General features: G+C 39.4%; 1 protein-coding gene across 1 annotated transcript in view; it reads right to left on the bottom strand.

Annotated features, from left to right (window-relative positions):
- LOC122815830 (kielin cysteine rich BMP regulator) overlaps positions 1 to 22,125 on the bottom strand; it is a 2,917,372-nt gene that overhangs the window by 130,552 nt on the left and 2,764,695 nt on the right. Inside the window, exon 51 of the mRNA XM_044088633.1 lies at positions 725 to 836. Within this exon, the coding sequence (XP_043944568.1) occupies positions 725 to 836 (112 nt within the window). The remainder of the gene's footprint in view (positions 1 to 724; positions 837 to 22,125) is intronic.

The following is a 22,125-nucleotide window of genomic DNA, read 5'->3' as shown; positions in this document are numbered from 1 at the left end:
ACAAGCACATTTTATTGCTGAAGTACAATATTCACTATTCTGAATGTTTAATTTGTAATGAACTGCATGAATGTCTACAGACTGACATTTAGTGAATTATACTGGTTTATAAAAAGGTAACAGATACAAGGCACAGGGAATTATAATCCATCAGATAAAGCAGACTCCATTTAAAAATACTTTTACTGTTCCCTGTTATGGTTTTAATATCAGTATAAATACAGACATTGCCTACAGTCTGAGGCACATCATCACTGGCTCTACATCTGAGACAAACATGTCAAATGACACTGCTCCTTCAGGTAGGGTGCATTCAGTCATAAACATATCAAATGACACTGCTGCTTCAGGTAGAGTGCATTCAGTCATAAACATGTCAAATGACACTGCTGCTTCAGGTAGAGTGCATTCAGTCAGTAACAGGATACAGTCCGTGTCTCTGACAGAGTGAGCAATGCCATTTGTTCTGCAGTGGTTCTAAACACACATTATGTAAACTTTGACGCGATTGCATATTACTTGTCAGCTGTTCATTGATGTATGAGGATGAAAGACAGCAGGCAGCAAATTTATGCTCCACAGGACAATAGCTAATGAATGTATTTTTGTGTGTAAGTACACTGTACAACAACTCCAAAGGAGTTTTTATCTCATTCCAAAATAATAATAAAAAGTAACAAGCTTTGTTATTCATATAAATACATTTACAGCAGTGTTCATTTACCATGATGATCCAGTCCTGCAGGAGCTGTATTACTACATCACTGATCAACACAGTCACTTCCTTGGTCCAGGAAACACCCTTACGTCCTCGATCATCATTGGTAACATGAATGCTACAAAAGAAAAGAAACAGTATTGTGAAACACAGAAGCAGCAGAGCCTTTGCCAGCACGCATAACATATATTGTTATACAGTCCTTTATAACAACAGTAAAATAATGTAGATAGTGTAGATCAGAGTGTGTGATATACCTTTAAGAAACTTTCCAGTGAGTCAGCACATGCATATAAGCACTGAGCATGTGCAAGCAAGAGTGCCATTTTAAGTGAGCAGCCAGAGTGAAAGCATGCAAGTATGTAGTCAGTCAGTTAGTTAGATAGTTTGTTAAAGTTTTATGTTCCTGCTATCCATCCTGATGTATTTGTATACCATAAACTACTTAATCAAACACCCAAGACTCAATGTCTTCTTAATGCACATAAGAAGAGCGGCATGGTGTAAAGAGTGGGATCCAGAGTTACAGCCATGAGGCAACAGGTTAAAGTTGGAGGAATATATAGGTGTGGATCATCCCTACTGCTCAAACAACTCGCAAAACTGGTCATAAACTAATTCCAGATACTAAAACTTTATTAAATGATTTCTTTTGCTATAAATATAAAATGAAGCACTCAGAACACTCAAAATGAATTTCTTATTAAACAAAATGTCTGAAACAGCGACATATTGATAAAACTATTTGAAATAATTATGAAAATATTTGAAATATCCAAATCACATAAAATATACAAAAAAGGGAAAATTACTATATTTTTTCGCTATGTGCTACTTTTTTGTATTAAGTAAAGCTATTCAAAATATTCAAAGTGTGCAAAGTGTTTGCAAGTGTGTGTAGTATTACACTGCCTTTATTTCACAAAGTACAATCATTTCAAAGAATATTTCAGAAAGCATAGTCATTCCAAAGTACATTTCACAGAGTACAGTATTTCAAAAAGCTTATTGTGCATTTGAATATTATTAAAAGTGCCTGGTGTGTTTGAATGCTCATACATAATTGTAAGGGCCAATTTTGCAGTGTGCTTTACTATAATCTGTGGGCATGGCAGAATGTTTTCACAGACCCGCACCATTTGTGTTGATAATATTGCAAAAAATTGTTTGAACAGGAATGCAATATTTTCATACAGGCTGCTTTTTCTGACAAAGATGAATGTACAAAGGCATTTATTCTGCTTAGCTGGTTTAGAGGCCACTGAAAGAGAGCATTCATTTGTGTATGCACCTGCTGTGTTTGCAGGGAAGGAGGAAGACCATATAGTGATACAGGCTGAAACATGCGAAGACCCTGAGTGCTTAAAACTTAAATTTAGAGAAATATGTAATCCCCAAATGACTATTACAATGGAAAGGCACTTATTTTACACAAGGGATCAAAAGCCTGGTGCAACTTTTGCAGCATGTATAGCTGACTTGAGAAACAAGGCTAATATGTGTAGATTTGGTGATTTGATAGATGAGATGATAAAGGACAGGCTTGTGTGTGGTATTAACAATGACACAGTGAGAAAGACTTTGCTTCAATACAGTGATTTGATGTTAAATAAGGCCATTGATATTTGTCAGACATATGCACTTACTGAAAAGCACACAAGTATGCTTACAAATGAGAATAGCTGTGGAAGGCATAGTGACAAAGCTCATGTTGACAGTATGCAGCACAAAGAAAGAGGCCCAAGCACATGGCAGCTACTGCAGGTTCTGTAACAGTCTCTGGGAAACCCTAGCCTTTCCAGCAAATTCCAGGGCATGCTCGGTGAAGCACAAGGGTGAGTCAGCAAACTCAAAGAATGTGCCTTCACCTAGCCTCACAGTCATCTGTTGTAATTGTGGTGGAAATCACAACCCCAAGAAAAGTGCTTAGTTTTTTGGTCAGCAGTGCCACAAATGTAAAAAGTGGAATAATTTTCAAAGGTTTTATAAATCAAATAAAGCACATTCTTTTAATAAAAGAGAGCATTCCAAGAGGCAAGTTGATCAATTAGAAAGCTGCGGCCCTACTTTCTATGTTGATGGTGCGTCTGTACTTGGTGAAACAGTTAATGCAGTAGATTTGTGGGCAAAGAATGAGAACTTTTGTACTGTCTGGATTGGGAGTCCCACAGAGCTCAAAGTAGATACTGGTTCAAAGTTCAATGTTATGTCAGCAGAAGCGTTTGCTAGAGTAAAAGCTACAGAACATCTTGATTTGACAAAGTGTGTGAAGCTTGTTGCTTATGGTGGTGAAGAGATTCAGACCGAAGGCTCAGTAGTAGTGCTTTCATGTTATTCTGCTGGGAACAGCTATGACTTGAAATTTTTCATAGTTAAGAGACACGTGCAGTTATTATTAGGCTTCAATTTGAAAATGAGACTGCTTTCACTTAAAGAAATAAACCGTGTAAGCCTGAATGACAACAACTCAAATTTCACCCAATTAATTTGTACTCAATTATGGGCCTGATGAGGGATGAGTAAAGAGGCACGATGACCTCCCCTGATCTAGATGTGAATCCCTTCATGATTAGGTGGGCTATATAAAATGTTTTTCTAACCACTTTGGCCACGTGGTTGTCAAATGAGAGATTGCTATCAACTTGGGTCCCCAGGTCCCTAATTACTTCTTCTGTACTTAATGGATTACCACCTATGTGGTAATTTGTGGGCACTTTGTTTTTGCCAAAGGGATGACTATACACTTTTGGCATTTAGCTTGAGGCCATGGCTCTGGCACCAGTTGTCTGTTTCTATGAGGCCCTTTTGGAGGATGCTTGTGTCGGCTGGAGAGTCGATTATAGTTCCCAGTTTGCAGTCATCTGCAAACTTGGTCAGCCACAGTCCTTCCGTGTTGGCCTGTACCTCCGAGAAATATATACCGAACAAGAGAGGTCCCAGGACTGAGCCTTGTGGGACGCCACTTGTAACTGGTTTGGAGTCTGACATGGCTCCAGCAATTCTAACCATGTGGGTTCTGTCCTTGAGCCAGTTTGCAACCCATCTAGTGACACAGGGGTTTATATTTAAGCTGGTGAGCTTATCTATAATGCCCGAGTGGGGTATTGTATCGAAGACTTTTGTGAGGTCCAGGTAGGCTGTGTGGCCCACCTTCCCCTCGTCAATGGCCTTAGTGACTGTTTCAAAGAAATCAACCAGGTTTAAGAGGCAGGATCTGCCCTTAACAAAGCCAAACTGGGTAGGATCCAGTGTCTGTAGGTCCCCAATATCTTTATTTATGAGGCCATGATGATCCTTTCCATAGCTTTGCAGACCAAGCTAGTCAGGCTTATGGGGCGATAGTTTCCAGGATCCGTTGAGGCAACACCTTTGTGGAGAGGGACCACTGTTGCTGTACGCCACTCTTTGGGTACATATCCTGTAGTAAGGCTGAGATTGAACAATAGTTTTATGTTTGGGTTTAGCTCTTCTTGGAGCTCATGTAGGACGCAGCCCGGGACACCGTCTGGTCCCATTGATGCTGTGTTTTTTGCTTTGGAGAGGGCAGCTCTTACCTGAGCATCTGAGATGTCAGGGGGGCAGCACTCTGCTGGGATAGATATTTGCCCTTTTGTTGGGGGGGGGGGGTTGCACTGAACCTGTCAGCTAGGATGTTGGCAATGTCTGTGGGTTCGATCTATTTTTTGTCATTTTGGACTAATTCTGAGCATATCTGGGAATTCCCACCCAGGTTTCTAACATAACTAAAGAAAGCCTTGTGATTTTCCTTAGTGTCCTGTGCAATTTTTCTCTCAAAGCTGGCCTTAGACGATTTTATGAGGCCCATAGTTTTTTGCTAATACTGATCAGAGATGCCTTCCCTTTTTGGGATTTTGCTCTATCATGTAGTAGCTTCCTCCTTCTATTGTACAGTTTGTTTATGGTTGAGATCCACCAGACAGGACGTCTGCCTTTGGAGGATTGGGGCTTGGTTTTATTTGGGATTGCATGATCCATGCATTCCTGAAGGTGTTCACAGAATGCGTTTATAAAGGATTCTGTGGTCTGGGCCGTATTTTCCACAGGCCCGGGGGCTTTGAAGGATTCCACCTTGGTTTTGAGGAATGTGAAATTTGCATTAGAGAAGTTTTTCACTGTCCTTTTCAGGGCAGGGGGTGGAGTAAGGATGTGAATATCCAGTGAGATTAGTTTATGGTCTGATCTTACCAATGAGGGATACACTTCTGGTCTGGAGCATAGAGTCCCCATGTTGGTGATGATCAGGTCCAGTATGTTTTCCTCTCTTGTGGGAGTGGTAACAAGTTGTTCCAAAGCATTTGAGTTTATAAATTCTAGGAACCTTTGGGCTAGGGTGTTGGAGCTAGAGTAATGCTCCCAGTCTATGTTTGGGTAGTTGAAGTCACCCAATATAATGGTGTTTGGAGAGACCTTCATATTTTCCAGTGTTCTCAGGAAGGCCGTGTGGGGTTCCTGGGTTTGGGAGGGTGGTCTGTATCAGGCTATAAACTGGAATGCAGTTTTACCCACTGTTAGTTGCACATGGATAGTCTCTGATGCCTCGTGCTGTGCCACCAACCTGGAGGTGTGGGTATCTTTGATGAATATTGATACTCCCCCTCCATTTGTGGTTTGGTCCAAGTTTTGGGGCCGAAAAGCATGGTATGAGGTATAACCTGGTAGTGCTGGAGTGCTCTCGGGAGCCTTGAACCAGGTTTCTGTTACTGCACAGATATCAATGTTCTTCAATGCTAAGGAGAGTTTCGAGTGCGTGCATCTTGAGGTTTAGACTTCTGGCATTGAGTAGCATTACTCTTAGTTTCTTATCCCTTGTGATACCTATGGAGGTGGGTTTGTCTTTTGAGCATTGCCTAAAAATGGCACTATGGGGGCAGCAAGAGCCTTTTCCAATATCCGAAAGCCCAGGGGTGACAGGTGCAAGCCGTCCCTAGTGAAGCATCATGGCTTGTCGAGCATGTCATCCCAGGCTGACAGGCATTGGATCCCCTTTGAATGACACCAATACTTAAGCCAATTGTTGAAATTGATCATCTTGTCTTCATATTGTGGCATCAGTCTTGGTGAGGGTAAGATGCTACTCAAGGTCAGGGTCATACCGGCCTGGGTTACATGCTCAGAGAGCTCCTCTATGTCTCTTTTCAGATGCGACAATACCAATGGTTTACTCAACTTGTTGAATCTCAGAAACATTCCTCATGATAAACATCTTGGTTCATCTGTCAGAGACTTATGCCGAGACAAACCAGAACCACACTGCCAATCAGCAGTAATTTATTGGTCCCAAGTGCTAAGAGCAACAAAGCTGAAAAAGCCCAACTGTTGAAAAATTGTTTGTCTCAGAAGTCTCACTATGATAAAACCAGCAAACTGCTCTGTTCATTAAAAAAGGGGAGATAGTGAAGATGCAGATATCAAAAGGTTTAGATCACATCGGATTTGTAAAAAGTTTGTATCAAGAACTGAGATCATTCATTGCGGAATCACAAGGAACGGAATTCAGATGAAATTGGAAGCATTTGTTACCAGTGTCCGAACCAATGTTACAGCATCTTGCCTGTAAGAAAGACTCTAGTTCTCAGAGTGACTTGTCCAATGTTCCTGTTTCAGAGGGCATTCTGTCAGTAATCCCCTTTCCCAGGAAAATCCCTGAAACTCCTCAAACAGAAAATTCCCCAGTGACTGTCCCTATTGCTAAACCCAGCCCTAACTATTATGTCACAAGATCAGGTCGCATCTCAAAACCCACTTCCACATGCACAGCAACCTGGACATGACTGCTGCATTTCTTTATTAGTGCCTGTATAATTGCATACCTATTGAACTGTCATTGTTTACATGAGATGGCTCAGTAAAGAGGAAGGATGTAAATCAGAGTCTGTGATATACCTTTAAGAAGCCTTCCAGTGAGTCAGCACATGCATATAAGTACTGAGCATGTGCAAGCAAGAGTGTCATTTTGAGTGAGCAGTCAGAGTGACAGCATGCAAGTATGTAGTCAGTCAGTTAGATAGTTTAAATTTAATGTTACTGCCATCCATCCTGATGTATTTGTATACAATAAACTACTTAAACACTCACGGTTCAACATCTTCTCAATGCACATTAGAAGAACAACAGATAGTACAGGGCCACTACATGTACTACTTGTAAAATTTAGGCAAGAATATAACTTTTTTTCAAATTACCAGGGAATTTACATGTTATACTTAGCTCTGGGTTTGCATACATTACAGTATTCACTACAGTTTCTCTGCCCCAATCAAATTGGGATTTTGCTCTAGATACACTGATGGATTAAACACTGTCTCAAGGGACTGGGTCATGGACAGACTTACAGTTAAGTTCCAAAGTTTTTTTTTTTTTTTAATTTCATCAGTGTCGACTGTTACTAGACTCTTACTAGAGAAAGTACAGTTGTGTACACTTACCATAAATGTAGATGTTCAAGTGTATTCACTATTGCAGTCCTCACATATGGGTTATCCAGCTCCCAGTAGCCCTCAGTTGGCACGAATAACAGAGTCCTTGGTATATGACATCGGCGGCCACCGGTTGTAAAACTGATGTCAGAACGTCAGGTATAAAGGGAGGCAGCCAACGCCATTTCTTCAGTTTTTCTTGCCTTAACTGTCAGGAACCCCCAAAAGAAGGCTAACCCTGGACATGTCATACAAAAAAATAAAAATACATATTTAGTCTGTGCCTTAGGAAAAAAGGGGGAATGGAGGGTGGAAAACCAGGACTGCAACAGTGAATACACTCAGACATCTACATTTATGGTAAGTGTACACAACTGTACTATGTTCTTCGTCTTTCACTGTTGCAATCCGCACATACGGGTTGATTCCCAAAGTCCAGGAAAAAGACAAAGGGTGGAGGAAGGAAAACAGATTAAGAGCTGGTAAGAAGGCCCTGCAAAACTGCAGAGGCAAAACCAGCCCTGGATTTGGAAAACAAGGGTAGATTGTAATGCTTTGTGAAAGTATGGACAGAAGATTAAGTAGCTGCTTCTAGAATGTCCTTAGTAGGCACACCTCTCAGAAAGGCTGCAGAGGTAGAGGCTACTCTAGTAGAATGGGTCGTAATACTTTGAGGTGGAACTTTCCCATGCTGCAGGTAACAAAAGTGAATACAATGAGCAATCCATTTGGAGATGGTTTGTTTTGAAATAGCTTTACCCTAAGCCCCAGGAGCAAAACTAGCCAACAACTGTTCAGATTTTCGAAAGGATTTAGTCCTATCTAAGTAAAATCTCAGCTGTCTATGCACATCAAGAGAGTGCAGAATCCTTTCCCCTTTATTTTGGGAATTGTTGAAAAATGTAGGCAGGTGAATAGACTGGCTAACGGTTAAACTGGAAACTACCTTAGGCATGAAGGAGGGATTAGTTCTCAGAGAAACTCAATCTGAGTGAAAAATAATGAAAGGTTCTACTGCCATTAAGGCTTGCAACTCAGATACCCTTCTAGGTGAAGTAATTGCTAAAAGGAAAGCAGCCTTCCAGGATAGAAACTTCAAATCTGCAGAGGCAGCTGGTTCAAAAGGAGGCAGAGTAAGTTTTCCCAGGACAAAATTAAGATCCCAAGCAGGAGTAGGAGCTCTTCTGGGAGGTCTCAAAAAACATCAAAAGCACACTACCATGGAAAGAACGATGCAAGGAAATGCTATAAACTTTTATTACACGTTCTGGTACCTCAGCCTTTCGCCTTCAATGGAACAGTTTGTTACAAAAATTCACCTCCTTATATACCAAATGTTACAAGCAAATGCATTCAATTAATTAATTAATCAATTACATATCTAATAGTCATGATTAGCTGATTTCCTTAAAGTGCAACTACATAGTGCAAATCCAAAACACTCCAAAAAGGAAAAAGAACAATGTATATGCATCAAAATGAAATAAAAAAGAATCACATCTATATTTTAAGCATAAATAGAAAATTCATGAGTACAAATACATAAAAAGCAATTATGATTCATAAAATAACTTTAAATTTGTTTTATTTTATTTTATATTATTTCATATCATAAACACCCTTGCCATAATCCTGTAAATTAATGTACTCATGAAAAAATCCATCTTAGCCTATCAATTAACCAAAACCATGAATTTATAGAAATAACTGTTTAAATTGTGTCATAATTGATTTCAATTTTTAAATTATTTATCTGTTAATTATAATATTACTATACTTATTTTTAGGTCCTACTATATTAGTTTTTACAAAATTATGCCACTATCTAAATTCATTCCCATAGGACTTAGGATAATTGATTATCATCCTATACTCGTTTGTTCAAGTACCTTTTAAAGCTGCCATTATAAACTTTAGGTCATGCTAAAACACTGAAAATGAATCCCCCCATACATCCTTTATGTGCTGATATAAAATGGTTAGCCACTGGGCTATCCATATTTTTCCTTCTAATGTTTCCAATGTGTTCTAAAATCCGAACCTTAACCTGTCTTTTACTCTGCCCTATATACCACAATGTCTTTGGACAATCACATCCAATGACATAAATCACTCCACGAGTTGCAATTAAATTTCTCTTTGGCAAAATATGATTTTCCATTAATCTTGCTACCATGCAGATTTTTGACTTTATCACATACAGAACATTTCCCACATCTGTGCATGCCAACAGATATACCATCCCTAACCTCCATAGATTTTGCTGGTTAAAAATTATTTTATATTATTGTACCTGCCATATGAGAAAGTTATATGTCTGGGAAAAGTTTCCCCACCATAACATCCTCAGTCACTATGCCCCAAAATTGTCTTATTATTCTTTCCAAAATTTCAGAAAAATCAGAAAACTTGGTTACAAAAAACAACTTTTCCTCTTCTTACAACCTATCTCCCTCTGCATAGTGACGCTTGACTATGTACCCCTGTTTGCAAACCATCTGTTAGGCTCTAGAGAGTGTAATCCCAGAATAACCTCTTAATAATAATCTTTCATGTGCCTCACCCATGAAGATTTCTCTACATTCTTTTTCAGAGGTATTAAAGAATGTTCTTCTAAATTCACCATATAGCAGTGCATTAAGTAAATGTGGGGGATGCACGCTGTCAGCATGTAGAATATTGTTCATAGAAGTGGGTTTTCTGTATGGTTTATGTTGAACTTTGCCTTGCCCATTTATATAAAACTCTACATCTAAGAAAGCTGTTTTGTCGTCCATACATTGCCAAACAAATTTCAGTCTGTGTGTATTCCCATTAAGATGCTCCATGAATTTGTGAAAACTGCAACTTATCACCCCTACATACAAAAATAAGATCATCTATGTAACGTTTTTAGTACACAACATGTTTTACAAAAAATGAATTTTGAAACAAATTGTTTTTCAAATTCACTCATGTATATGACAGCGTACGAATGGGCTAATTCTGCCCCCATTGCCGTACCTTTGGACTGTAAATAAAATTATTTTTTCCACAAAAAATAATTGTGGGTCAAACTAAACTCCAAAAGGGACAACAAGAAAAATGTAGGCGGTCCTTCCCCCATTACTTTCATCACAGCCTTCAAACCCCATCTTATCTGTATATTCGTATACAGTGCTGTCACATCAATGGTAGCCCAGAAATAATTCTTGTCCCACTTCATGTTACACAGGTCTTTACAAACTTCGCTAGTATTTTTGATATGGGATACAACATAAGTCAAGTATGTTTTCAAGTAAAAATCAAAAACTTGTTGACTTTTTCTATGTAAAAATCTATGCCTGAAATTATTGGTCTGCCAGGAGGATTTGTGATATTTTTGTAAATTTTAGGTATAGCATGCAAATAGGGGTGCTTGGGTTCATTAACAATCAGCTTCTTAACATCATCTGATTTTAGAAAACACAGACGTTCCCCTTTCCTATAATTCACAAAGTTTCTCACTATACTGTTGCACCGGGTTACCAAGCAGCTTTTATAAATGGTTTGCTCAGATAGCAAATCCAATACCATATTGCCATATGTTCAGCCTTCAAAATGACCCAATTACTCCCCTTGTCTGCTTCTTTAACAACTAACAACTATTCTATCAAATAGTGTTCTTAATTCTTTAAATGCAAGCCATTCATTTTTGTTAAGATTATACTCTTGATGTTTTTTACAAAAACTTGATGGCATTCCAATATTTAGGAGGCATAAAAGTGCTGTTAGAAGGGAAATTGGGTATAGGCATAAACCCATAACCCAGACATAAGTCCCCACATTCAAAATCTTCACATTCACTATTCTCATCTGAAAGCAAAGTGTCCAACTCAACATCATAAGTGCTCAAGTTTAGCAATTCATCATTATCGGAAATATTACATACATCCTGTGTTTATGAACAAACCTCTTGACATCTACTATAATGTCTGCTAGTGTGGGGGTTTTAGTGGGTACAAATGTAGCCCCCTTCAATAACACACTTTGCATATCAACAGTCAACTGTTCATCTGATAAACTGACCACATTTAAAGTGACATCAGTAGAATACAATACACGTGCGCAAGGCACTATTACATGACTAGAAGGCTTAGTAGTATCAGGTAGCAGATTCATTTGCCAAATTAAAACATTCTTTAGATGACTTAACGGTTTCTAAAACAACATCAACAGAATCAACTACACATGGATAAGGCACATTTTCATTTCTAAATGACTCGGTTAGATTTGGTAACAAACCTACATTAACTACATCATTATTGCTGTTCACATTAACATAACTCACTACGGGGGGGGTTCTAATGTCCTTACTGTCTCTACTTCTACTGGTTGTTGTTCTATCTCCCTCGATTCTTCCTGGAATGAGCTTGTACTTGCAAAGGTGCCGAACTGGAATCTGGAACGTTTTTTATATGTCCCTCTGATCTTTCCCATGGACTATCATGAACAATGTCCTCAAAAGATACACTCTTTCTGCTCCCGCTGGTCTCAACTGAGGAACAGGATAATCCACTGGCACTTTTACGCATACATGACTTGAATTTGTAATGATGATGTCGTCCTCTCCGCTGCCAGGAATAGATATTGTTAGTTTCAAAATCCTTGACATCCCTGTTTAACTTGCCTTTTTTTTCCATTCAAGCACATTTTGTTCCACCTTGTTGATTCTGACTTTAATGTCCTTAAATGTGCTCTGAAACACATTGTTAGAAACGGTTGCCATCAACTCATTTTGTAACGTAGTAATTTCCCCCCATAATTTGTCAATGGTTCTAATGTTCCATTTAACCAAGATTTGCAGCCAATTTAAGGTACATTCCAATGCCTCCTGTCTCCATTCATGTAACAGATCACTCCCATACTCAGTGAACCCACTGGCAGGGAAACGGTCAATGTGAAGCCCCCTGGGCATAATGCCCAAAGATACATATTTCTCCAGTAGCTTTAAATCATAAAAAACAGTCACCTCTTTAGACATAAGTCATTCCAATACTGTAAACTTCTCCATGACAGTATCATCTTCAGAAGCCAACAAAAAATCTGTACAAGCAGTCTTCCACTCCCTCTCAACCAGGAAATCAGCAAATAGTATTTCATCATTGTTAGTAGAATGGTAGCACCATCCAAACTCATGGTTGCATCAAACACAAGAAATACAACCAACAAGCAACAAAAACTTCACCTCTCAAAAAACATCAAAGCACACCACCATGGAAAGAACTATGCAAGGAAATGCAAGGAATTGCTATAAATTTTTATTACATGTTCTGTTACCTCAGCCTTCATCTTCAATGGAACAGTTTGTTACAAAAATTCACCTCCTTATATACCAAACATTACACGCAAATGCAATCAATTAATGAATTCATTAATCAATTACATATCTAATAGCCATAATTAGCTGATTTCCTTAAAGTGCAACCACATAGTGCAAATCCAAAACACTCCAAAAAGGAAAAAGAACAATGTATATGCATCAAAATGAAATAAAAAACAATCACATCTATATTTTAAGCATAAATAGATAATCCATGTGTACGAATACATAAAAAGCAATTGTTTGTAATGTTTGGTATATAAGGAGGTGATTTTTGTAGCAAACTGTTCCATTGAAGGCGAAAGGCTGAGGTACCAGAACGTGTAATAAAAGTTTATAGCATTTCCTTGCATATCCTTGCATCATTCTTTCCGTGGTGGTGTGCTTTGATGTTTTTCGAGAGGTGAAGTTGTTGTTGCTTGTTAGTTGTATTTCTTGTGCTCTTCTGGGAGGTCTAAGATTATCAGCTCCCCTCATGAACTGTTTCATCAAAGGGTGAGAAAAAATGGGTTGCTCATAAGAACAATGAGCCAAAATTGCTGAAGTGTGAATTTTGATTGAAGAAAAGGAAAGTCCACCATTAAGCAGTCCTGCTAGGTAGTCAAGAATGAGTGAAAGAGAAGGATGAGAAGAGTCTTCCCCTTTAGCCTGCATCCAAGAGCAAAATCTCTTCCATTTATCTGAATAGGATCTTCTGGTGTTAGGCCTCCTGGCCTCATGAAGAACTTCAACCACCTGTTGGGAAAGATTTAAAGTATTAGCCAGGCAGTTAAATGCAGAGTTTGAAGATGAGGATGAAGGAACTTTCCCCCTCCCTGAACCAACAGACCTGGTACCAGGGGAAGATGCCAAGTCTGAGCCTGTGAAAGGCTGCGAAGGAGGGGATATCAATGCTGCCTGAGCCAATCTGGTGCTATCAGAATAGCCTTTGTTTTTTTTATCCCTCATCTTTAGCAGCACTCTGGGAAGAAGAGGCAGAGGAGGGAATGCATAAACTGAGAGATGCATCCACCCTCCAAGCCTTGTTGTGAAACTCCCTGGTGCAGAAGGATGGAAGGAGATGATTGGTTTGAGAGGAGAAAAGATCCACTTGTGGGGTTCCCCAATGATGAGTGATGCAATGGAAAATGTCCTTGTTCAGTTGCCACTCATAAGGATCCAGAACACGTCTGCTCAAATTATCCACCAAGGAGTTTAGCCTCCTTGGGAGATACTGGGCTATTAGATATAAGCCCATGGATGCTGCTATGGACCATAGTCTCATGCTTTTTCTGCACAAAGGGTAAGAGTGAGTCCCCCCATGATTGTTGATGTACCACATGACTGTGGTATTGTCTGTCCTGATCAGCAAAGTCCCAGGGTAGACTAGGTCCTTGAAAGCCAGCAAGGCCTGCTGCGCTGCCATCAATTCTTTTAAGTTTATGTGCAGATGAATCTGCTGGTTGCTCCAAGTCCCCTGTATGCCCCTGCCTTCTAGATGAGCCCTGATGCAACATGTGAGGCATCCGTGGTGAGAGTCTGGCTGGCAGGCGGTGGGCAGAAAGGCAGACCCTTGCTCTGAGAATAGGCTGTCACCCACCAGAGGAACTCCATTTATAGACAGGGAATCAGGGGAAGAATCAAGTCCAAGTCCTGTGTGTGTTGACACCAAAGATTCTTGAGGTACCATTGAAGTTTTCTCATATACAGCCTTGCATATGGGATCATCAAAATACATGAAGCCATGAACCCCAGTGCTTACAGGAATTACCTTGCAGAGAGCTAGGTCATGCTTGCCAAGGTCATGAAGTAAGCCAAAAGATCTTCTTGCTTCTGTTGAGGGAGGAATACCACCTGGGTGGCTGTATTCAGACTTGCTCCCAGGAAAACTATCTCCCTTGTAGGAACCAACTTTGACTTCTTTTTGTTGAGAGTGTAACCCAAAGAGGTAAAAGTGCTTTTCACAAAATCCAAATCCTTTTCTAGTTGTTATGGGGAGTTTGCTTGAATGAGACAGTCATCCAGGTAAGGATAAATGTGAATGTTTCTATCCCTGCAAAAAGCAATGGCTGGAGCCAGGCACTTGGTAAAAACTCTGGGAGCAGTAGATAAGCCAAAGGACAATGAAGAGAATTGAAAGTATTGCTCCCCAGCCCTGAAGCAAAGGAACTGCCTGCAACTTTCCCTTATTGGGATGTGCAGATAAGCCCCCTTGAGATCCAAAGTTACCAGCCATGAATCCTTGTCCAGCATCGGTAGTAACTGTTGAAGGGTGAGCATCTTGAATCTGGGAATCACCAGAAAAGTGTTTAGAATAGACAGATCCAGAATAAGGTGCCAGGTTCCCCCTTTCTTGGGTACCAGAAAAAGTCTTGAATAAAAACCTAGGCCTGCCTGATTTGCAGGAACTGACTCTATAGCCCCCATAGTCAATAAAGAAGAAATATGAGTTTCTACCTCTGCCCTGAGAGTTCTGGGAATGTCTGGGTACCCTTGTAAAACAGGGAAGGTGTGAAAGTAAAACTTGTAACCTTGGTTTACTATATTTAGCACCCATCTGTCACCTGTGATGGTAGACCATACCTCTGCGAACCTGGCTATCCTTCTCCTCAAAGGAAACCCAGAGCCTGCAGAGGTAGGCACAAGAAGGCCAGAGTCATTGAGAATGTTTGCTTTGGGAAGCTGGCTTAGAACTCCCTGATTTAGCAGAAGAATGCCATTGTTTAGCCCTTTGAGGGGCAGAAGGCTGTCCTCTGGAAAATCTGAAACTCCTAGGCCTGGAGCGACCCTGCTTGCCAGGATCAGGGAAAGACCAATTCTTGGAAGGATAATGCCTACTAAACCAAGGAGGCTGAACCTGAAGGAATTTTTTTACAGCTTGCAGAGATCTTGCATTACCCTCCAACTTCTTCATTACCTCCTCACCCTTATTACCAAAAAGACTGTCCTTGTGCAAAGGAACATTCAGCAATTTAGACTTAACAGGTTCAGAAAGAGACTGCTCCCTGTGCCAAGCATGCCTTCTAATTACAGAACCAGTGGCTGCTGCTCTGCAGGAAGCCTCCAAAGTGTCAAAAACCACAATGAAGTGAATGCTTTTTAACTAAAGTGGCAGAATTTAGTAAGTCTTGTAAATCTTTGTTCTCTGTTATGGAAGGAATATCTCCAAGTTTAGCCTTAATGGCCTCCAAAGTATGCTGCTGATACTTAAGCATGTGAAAAAGACAATTCACAGATCTAATGGCAAGAGTTGCAGAGGTATAGACTTTTTACCCCACCTGTCCAAGGCCCTAGACTCCTTATCAGAAGGCACATGGTTTTTAGCAATAGTAGCCTTAACGCCCTTGGGGCCTTGAGAAATAATTTCTGGATCAGCAATAGGGCTTTTAAAAAAGAATTGATGAGATTCACGAACCATATAATACCCATCAGGTTTTCTGGGGGCAGAAGGAACAGAATTAGGAGTTAAAGAATTTTCCATGAAAACATCATCCACAACATCCAAAACTGGAGATATAGCCAGAGGCTTATGCTGTGGCAAATCCAAAAATTCCCTGATTCTTTCCTTAGACTGTGGAAAATCCTGACATTCCCATTTAAAATGCTCTCTAAGAGTATTCAAAGTATCCTCAAAGGAAAAATCTTCTGGAGGGGAGGCAGAAGGGATAGAGTCCCCAGTATCAGAATCCTCAAAGCCAGAAAAAAGTTGAGAATTTCCTTCTTCACCAGCAGACATACTGGAAATCTCAGAATCTGAGACAGACAAAATATCAGGAGATAATTCCCTAGCCCTCTTAGAAGGGAGGGGATGAGAGCCCCTAATCAGGGAAAGAAAATCACCAGCCATCTTTACCAACTGGGACTGAGGCACAGGAGGGGAGGCCGACACCTGCTTGTGAGTAGGTTTGCGGCTGGAAGGTTTACTAGCAATCCGGGATGACTTGGGAGGCCTAGCCACTGCAGAAGTCTGAACTAAGGTAGTCAGTCTGGTTCTGGTCTCATGTCGAAAAGAAGAGGCATCCAAAGCCGGTGCCTGCAAAGTGGCTCTGTACTCATCTGAGGCGGCGACAGGCAGAGGGTCTGAAGACAAAATAGCAGCCTATGGAATAGAGGACTCCGTAAAGGTCTCGGCAGAGGCTTGCAGCTGAAAATCTGCAGACTGCAGGGGCTGCGAAAGCGCCTCACTGACTACCGCTGTGCTGACGACCAATTTCACCGGTGAGTCATCAGCAGATTTAACCCTAGGCCTGTCGCGGTCCTTGTCTTTGCATTTACTAGGTATATCTGAAGTTGGCAAACAAGAAGGCCATACAGACGATCTTAGGCCAGACTCCGAAATGCTTATACAAATTCTTAGCTCTAAGGCGTATGGTACAAGGGTTAAAGGAAGCACAGACATCGCAGTTAGGGACGTCATGCTCAAGGCCCAAACAAGTTATACAATAGGAATGGAAATCACGTTGCAGAATCTGTTTCCTACAGGCAAGACAGTTATTAACTTTATCTGACATTTGTTAAAGCAAGAAAAGAGAATCCCCAATGGGGTACTTATCTGAAGACGTCTTCAACTTGGTAGTCGGAAAGCAAAATGAAGGTAAACAGCTGACCGGCACTAGTGTGAATTGCATCTGCTTTGGGCTCCGCGGCAAGAAAGACTGAGTAAATGGCGTCGGCTGCCTCTCCTTTATACCTGACGTTCTGACATCAGTTTTACAAGTGGCAGCTGCCGACGTCATATACTAAGGACTCTGGTATTCGGGCCGACTGAGGGCTACCGGGAGCCGGATAACCCATATGTGAGAAATGCAACAGTGAAACACGAAGAACATCTACTCAGATCCATGAGCGAAGGTAGGATGTAATCCACATAAAGATGTAAGTTAGTTTGCAGGAAACCAGTTGTACGGCCATTTAGTTCAGCAACATACTAAGTCAAAAATTAATGTAAAGAAGGCATATTCCTGTCTAGTGTCACAGACTAGGAGCATGAGATCTAATACAATATAAAACTACCAGCTTTCATTGTTGCTTCTAAGTTCTGTTTTAACACCAAGACCAGTACTGTTATCTCATCTGGAAAGCAAAATTGTTAAAGAACTTTGAAAATATAGGTCAAGCATATTCTGTCAAAATGTTTCAGTATGCATATCTCAAGCTAAAATTGCGGAGGTTTGGCTATGTGGGCTCTACTACTCAGCCCAGCATTAAGGATGCTAATTAAATGTTGGTGGCTCTGATCCAGTTAACTGGAGTAAATCAAGGTCTTACTGGTTAAATAAGTGACTTTGGACAACAGAAAGACTGCCACAATGTAGTGATTAAGTGATGAGTAAGTTTTTATATATGGTTGCTGAAAAATAAGACTTCAGAATAAAATTATTGCTAGGATGTGAAACACCATGCGTTTCTGTCTTCAGCTAAACATGTAATGCCCTTCACGTTGTCAGAAGGAAAAGTTAATAAGAGGCTAGGATGGTTAAGCGATACAGGAGATCATGCTTGTTTGTAATGAACCTCTATCTCAAATGTCAAGTATTCTCTGTAGATCCCTTCAAAGAAATAACTATTTGGTCTTTAATTTGTTGAAGTCTTGCACCCTGCAGTTATGGGAGCAGCTGTTTTCCCACTAACAGTGCTCTAAAGTACACAGACTCTGTTTTTTTTTTATTTTGATCATATAGGTTTGAACTTCTACATCTTCTGACTGAAGAGTAAAGCAGAAGAAACTGCTTGTAAGTCTAGGCTATCTGTTCAGAAGAACTTTTAAATCAAAAATGGAATTATAACAAGAGTTTTATGTGTAACCTCCTAGACATGCACAGAGTTTATATATTATTCTACCATACTGGAACTTTCACTCAAGGCTGCTTTACTAAAATAAATGAATTGCTTAGATTCTTCAATCTTGTGGGGCATTAAACAAAGCAAGTCCATGTTTCTGACTGCATACTTAAGAAATTTTCAGAATTCAGACTTATTTGTGCCTGTATTTGTATTGTTTGATGTTAATACACTAAGAAGATAATATACTGATAAAGTTATAATATGTAATAATGCAACACAAAAAAATAAGATAATGTAGAAATAATAGTAAGGTAATACATTATGACAGTCCAGATATAATAGACCAGAGCATTTCCTATGTCAAAGCTTTCATAACTTCAGTTTGTTGAAAAGTTATTCTACCTGCCTTACTTTATATACACGTTTTACAGAGAAACACAGGAAGAAAAAGAAATTTGTTAAAAGCAATTAAAGTTTTAACTAGCTTATTAGTGGGGATATGCAATACAGATAAAATTAAGTAAATGTTAAAAATAAACTGCAGTGGCATGTAACATATAAAATACAGCATAATTATTAATCAAAGCACACAAAGCTTTTTGCCAGAGGCAAGCTTTTGAAACATACTCTCTAAATCGAATTAAGAAGCAGCTATTAAGCCAATAGCATATTAACACATTAATTTAACAGTAACCACACACACACACACACACACACACACACACACACACACACACACACACACACACACACACACACACGCAAATATGGTGGTATCAAATGTAATTGAATTCACAACTCAACTAAAATTGAAGTGAAATTTCTAGATTTTCTCTGCATTAATAATGTTTAGTAAAATAGGTGTGGAAAGTGAAAGGTGAAGTCCTTCAACAACACTGAGAGCAGATGCTTTTCCTTTACCAGAAAACAATACCCCCCAAATAATTTGATGAATTGTGATTCAATAAAATGTGATAGATCTCTCCATATAGATATACAGTGAGTGCATGTATCTAAATAAAAAAAAAAAAAAAATATATATATATATATATATATATATATATATATATATATATATATATATATATAATGTATATTTTGTGTGTGTGCATATATATATATATATATATATATATATATATATATATATATATATATATATATATATATATATATACACACACATATATAAATATACACATATAGATGCACATACACACACACACACACACACACACACACACACACATATATATATATATATATATATATATATATATATATATATATATATATATATAGCAGTCATTTATAATCTCAAAATACTGAAATGTTGAATTTCAGTATTTCAAGACTATAAACCCGAATGTTTAAAATAGCGAAAGTTCATAATCGCAAATTCGAATATCTTGAATTCGCTTTTATGGCCTTACGCTACGTGATGTCTGGGATTGTGTGTTTATGGTGTGCGGTGTCGTGTTTGGATCTAGGTGTTTTGTCAGGTAAGTGAGTGTTTTGTAAGCGATTTGAGTGGGAGTTAGAGTGTGTTTGAGTGTGCTGATATGTTTGATGTGTGTGTGAGGGAATGGAGAATGTGCATGTGTGAGTTTGCTTTTGTTTCATGTTTGTGCGATCTCAGAGTTAGTATATATAACTAGAGGGTGTGGGGGGCTTACTGACAGAATGTGTGTATAAGTTGTGTATGTGTGTAGTTTTTGTTTGTTTATGTTGTGTTGTGGTTGCTGTGGTGTATGTATGGTGTAGTGTATGCGGTTTGTTCGGTGTTTTGAATTTCCCGGTTTTGGGCTCAGGGTTTTGTAGTTTCGGTGTTTTGTGGATTCAGTTTCATAGTTTCGAGATACTGAAATTCGATGTTTCAGTATTTTGAGATTATGAAGTGAATCCCTATAAATATATATTTACTTATTTATTGTTTGTTGTTCTCACATTTAGTGAGTCTGTACCTTTAGGATTTGCTTGCAGCCTACCTACAGTAACACAATCTGTGTCATTGGGACCCACGTGGATCGCATTTTAACCAGAAAATAATAAAGCCGGTAAACCGCTACTACTGTATATGCGGCTCTGCTTAGGTGCTCTCTGTTGGCTGGCGTACTTGAGCCTGTTGATTTTCTAGATAATTATTGTGAGTACGCACGCTTTGTATTACACCTATTCTAGCAGCCTCCATAGCGGACGGTGTTGTTTACTTGATTATTACAGTGATTCAAGCAGCGTCCATAGCGGACGGTGTATTTTACACCGCTCACTCTAGCGTCCACGTGGATCTCATAAAACACCCTTTCAAGCAGCTTCTCTATCGGGCTGTGTATTTATGCCACTTTTCTAGCGTCCACGTGGTTCCCAACTACACAATGTTTTTTATTCTAAGGCTGGAAGTGATATCAAGTATATATTACTTGTCCTGCTAACGAGTCAAAGCTTATTTAACATTAACACTGTGCATTCACGTCTAATTGGATAATACTGCTAATCTCTTCAAGCACCCTTATAGTTTCTAATTTCATAGTGTAGGGGTTTGTGGCCTGATAATTGATGTGACAGTATTAGTGTATGCTAGTAATCCTGGAACCCTTCTGAATGTTTCACTGTATTTCATAATAGTACAAGTATCCACTAATAGATATTTCTCCATGATACTGCTTGTTAACGTCACCATCCATTGTTGGATTCTGTCCTGCATAATATAGTCTGAAGCCAATGCATTGCACTTGATTGTTGTCTCTATTGGACTCTTAGACCCCTTTTCAAACATCATAACATTAAGGCTATAGTGTTTGTAATTTTGTTCTTTAGTTCAACCCTGCTGACTGTTACAAATGCTAACCTATGGTGCTATTGTTTAATTGTTATAATTGCTGTAATTGCATAGTGTAGGTATTCCTCCTTCAAAACATAAGGCATATAGGATCAGATAGGTGCATCAAGGGAAGTGTTTTATACCTAATCAGACATTTGTAAATAACTGTATTCTGATTGTATGATCCTGCTATGTATTAATCCTCTGGTGTGCCTGCGCTACACTGTGTTAAGAGGACAATTATTTGTTATGTCTGTAGACTTTGATGCTAAGGTGCTATGATTGGTTGTCTCTTATCTACACCCTGTGACTTTTGAGATTACTTATTTGTATTCTATCTCTTCCTTATATTTCACCAGCCCTGTGTACCTGAGTTCCTGCCTTTATCCACTCTAAAGAGGCCCTGTGGAATCCAAGTTAAGGAACAGAGTCCTGAACAGGATTTGATTGTCCTCCCCACTAAGACTTTCTACCCTGAACAGTCCTCTTTTGAAAGTATGTCCTGCTAATGTATTTGTAACTTACACCACTCCAGGCTATTTGACTTCCTTCCCAAGTTAATCAGCAGCCTACCCCCCCATTAGTAGTTAAGTTACCCACTCTTACCCTCCCTCAGCATCTTTGTCCTTAGGATAACTCTTTCCTCTAACTCACCATATCCCAGTAGATTGTTCTCTGCACACTCTATCTCACGTTAATTCTTAATTTGACCACTAGGTAGCACCCTATTCACTAGTAAACTATATATCCCCAATTATCTCACTAGAGTTTTGTTTTTTCCTGATATCTTTCTGGTATTAACCCCACTCTATCTCACTACTACACCCTACTTTACTACCTCTCTGAGCCCCCAAACTATTATTCTATCTCTCCCAATCTACCTATTTTCCTCTCTGTACTTCATCTTAAAGTCCACTCTTACCTTGCACTGTACCCAGTGCTTCTTTCACTTCTCACTGATTGTTTTCTGCACCCTGGTCCTCTCTCTGGCTCTTCCTGCTCTGTTCGCCCTGCGGGCTCACTCCGCTCCCCTACCCTACCCCCA

This window comes from Protopterus annectens, chromosome 11.part0 (assembly GCF_019279795.1).
Source record: "Protopterus annectens isolate FY-2018-M chromosome 11.part0, PAN1.0, whole genome shotgun sequence".
In the NCBI taxonomy this organism is placed as follows: Eukaryota; Metazoa; Chordata; order Ceratodontiformes; family Protopteridae; genus Protopterus; species Protopterus annectens.
This window is presented reverse-complemented; position numbering and strand designations above follow the sequence as displayed.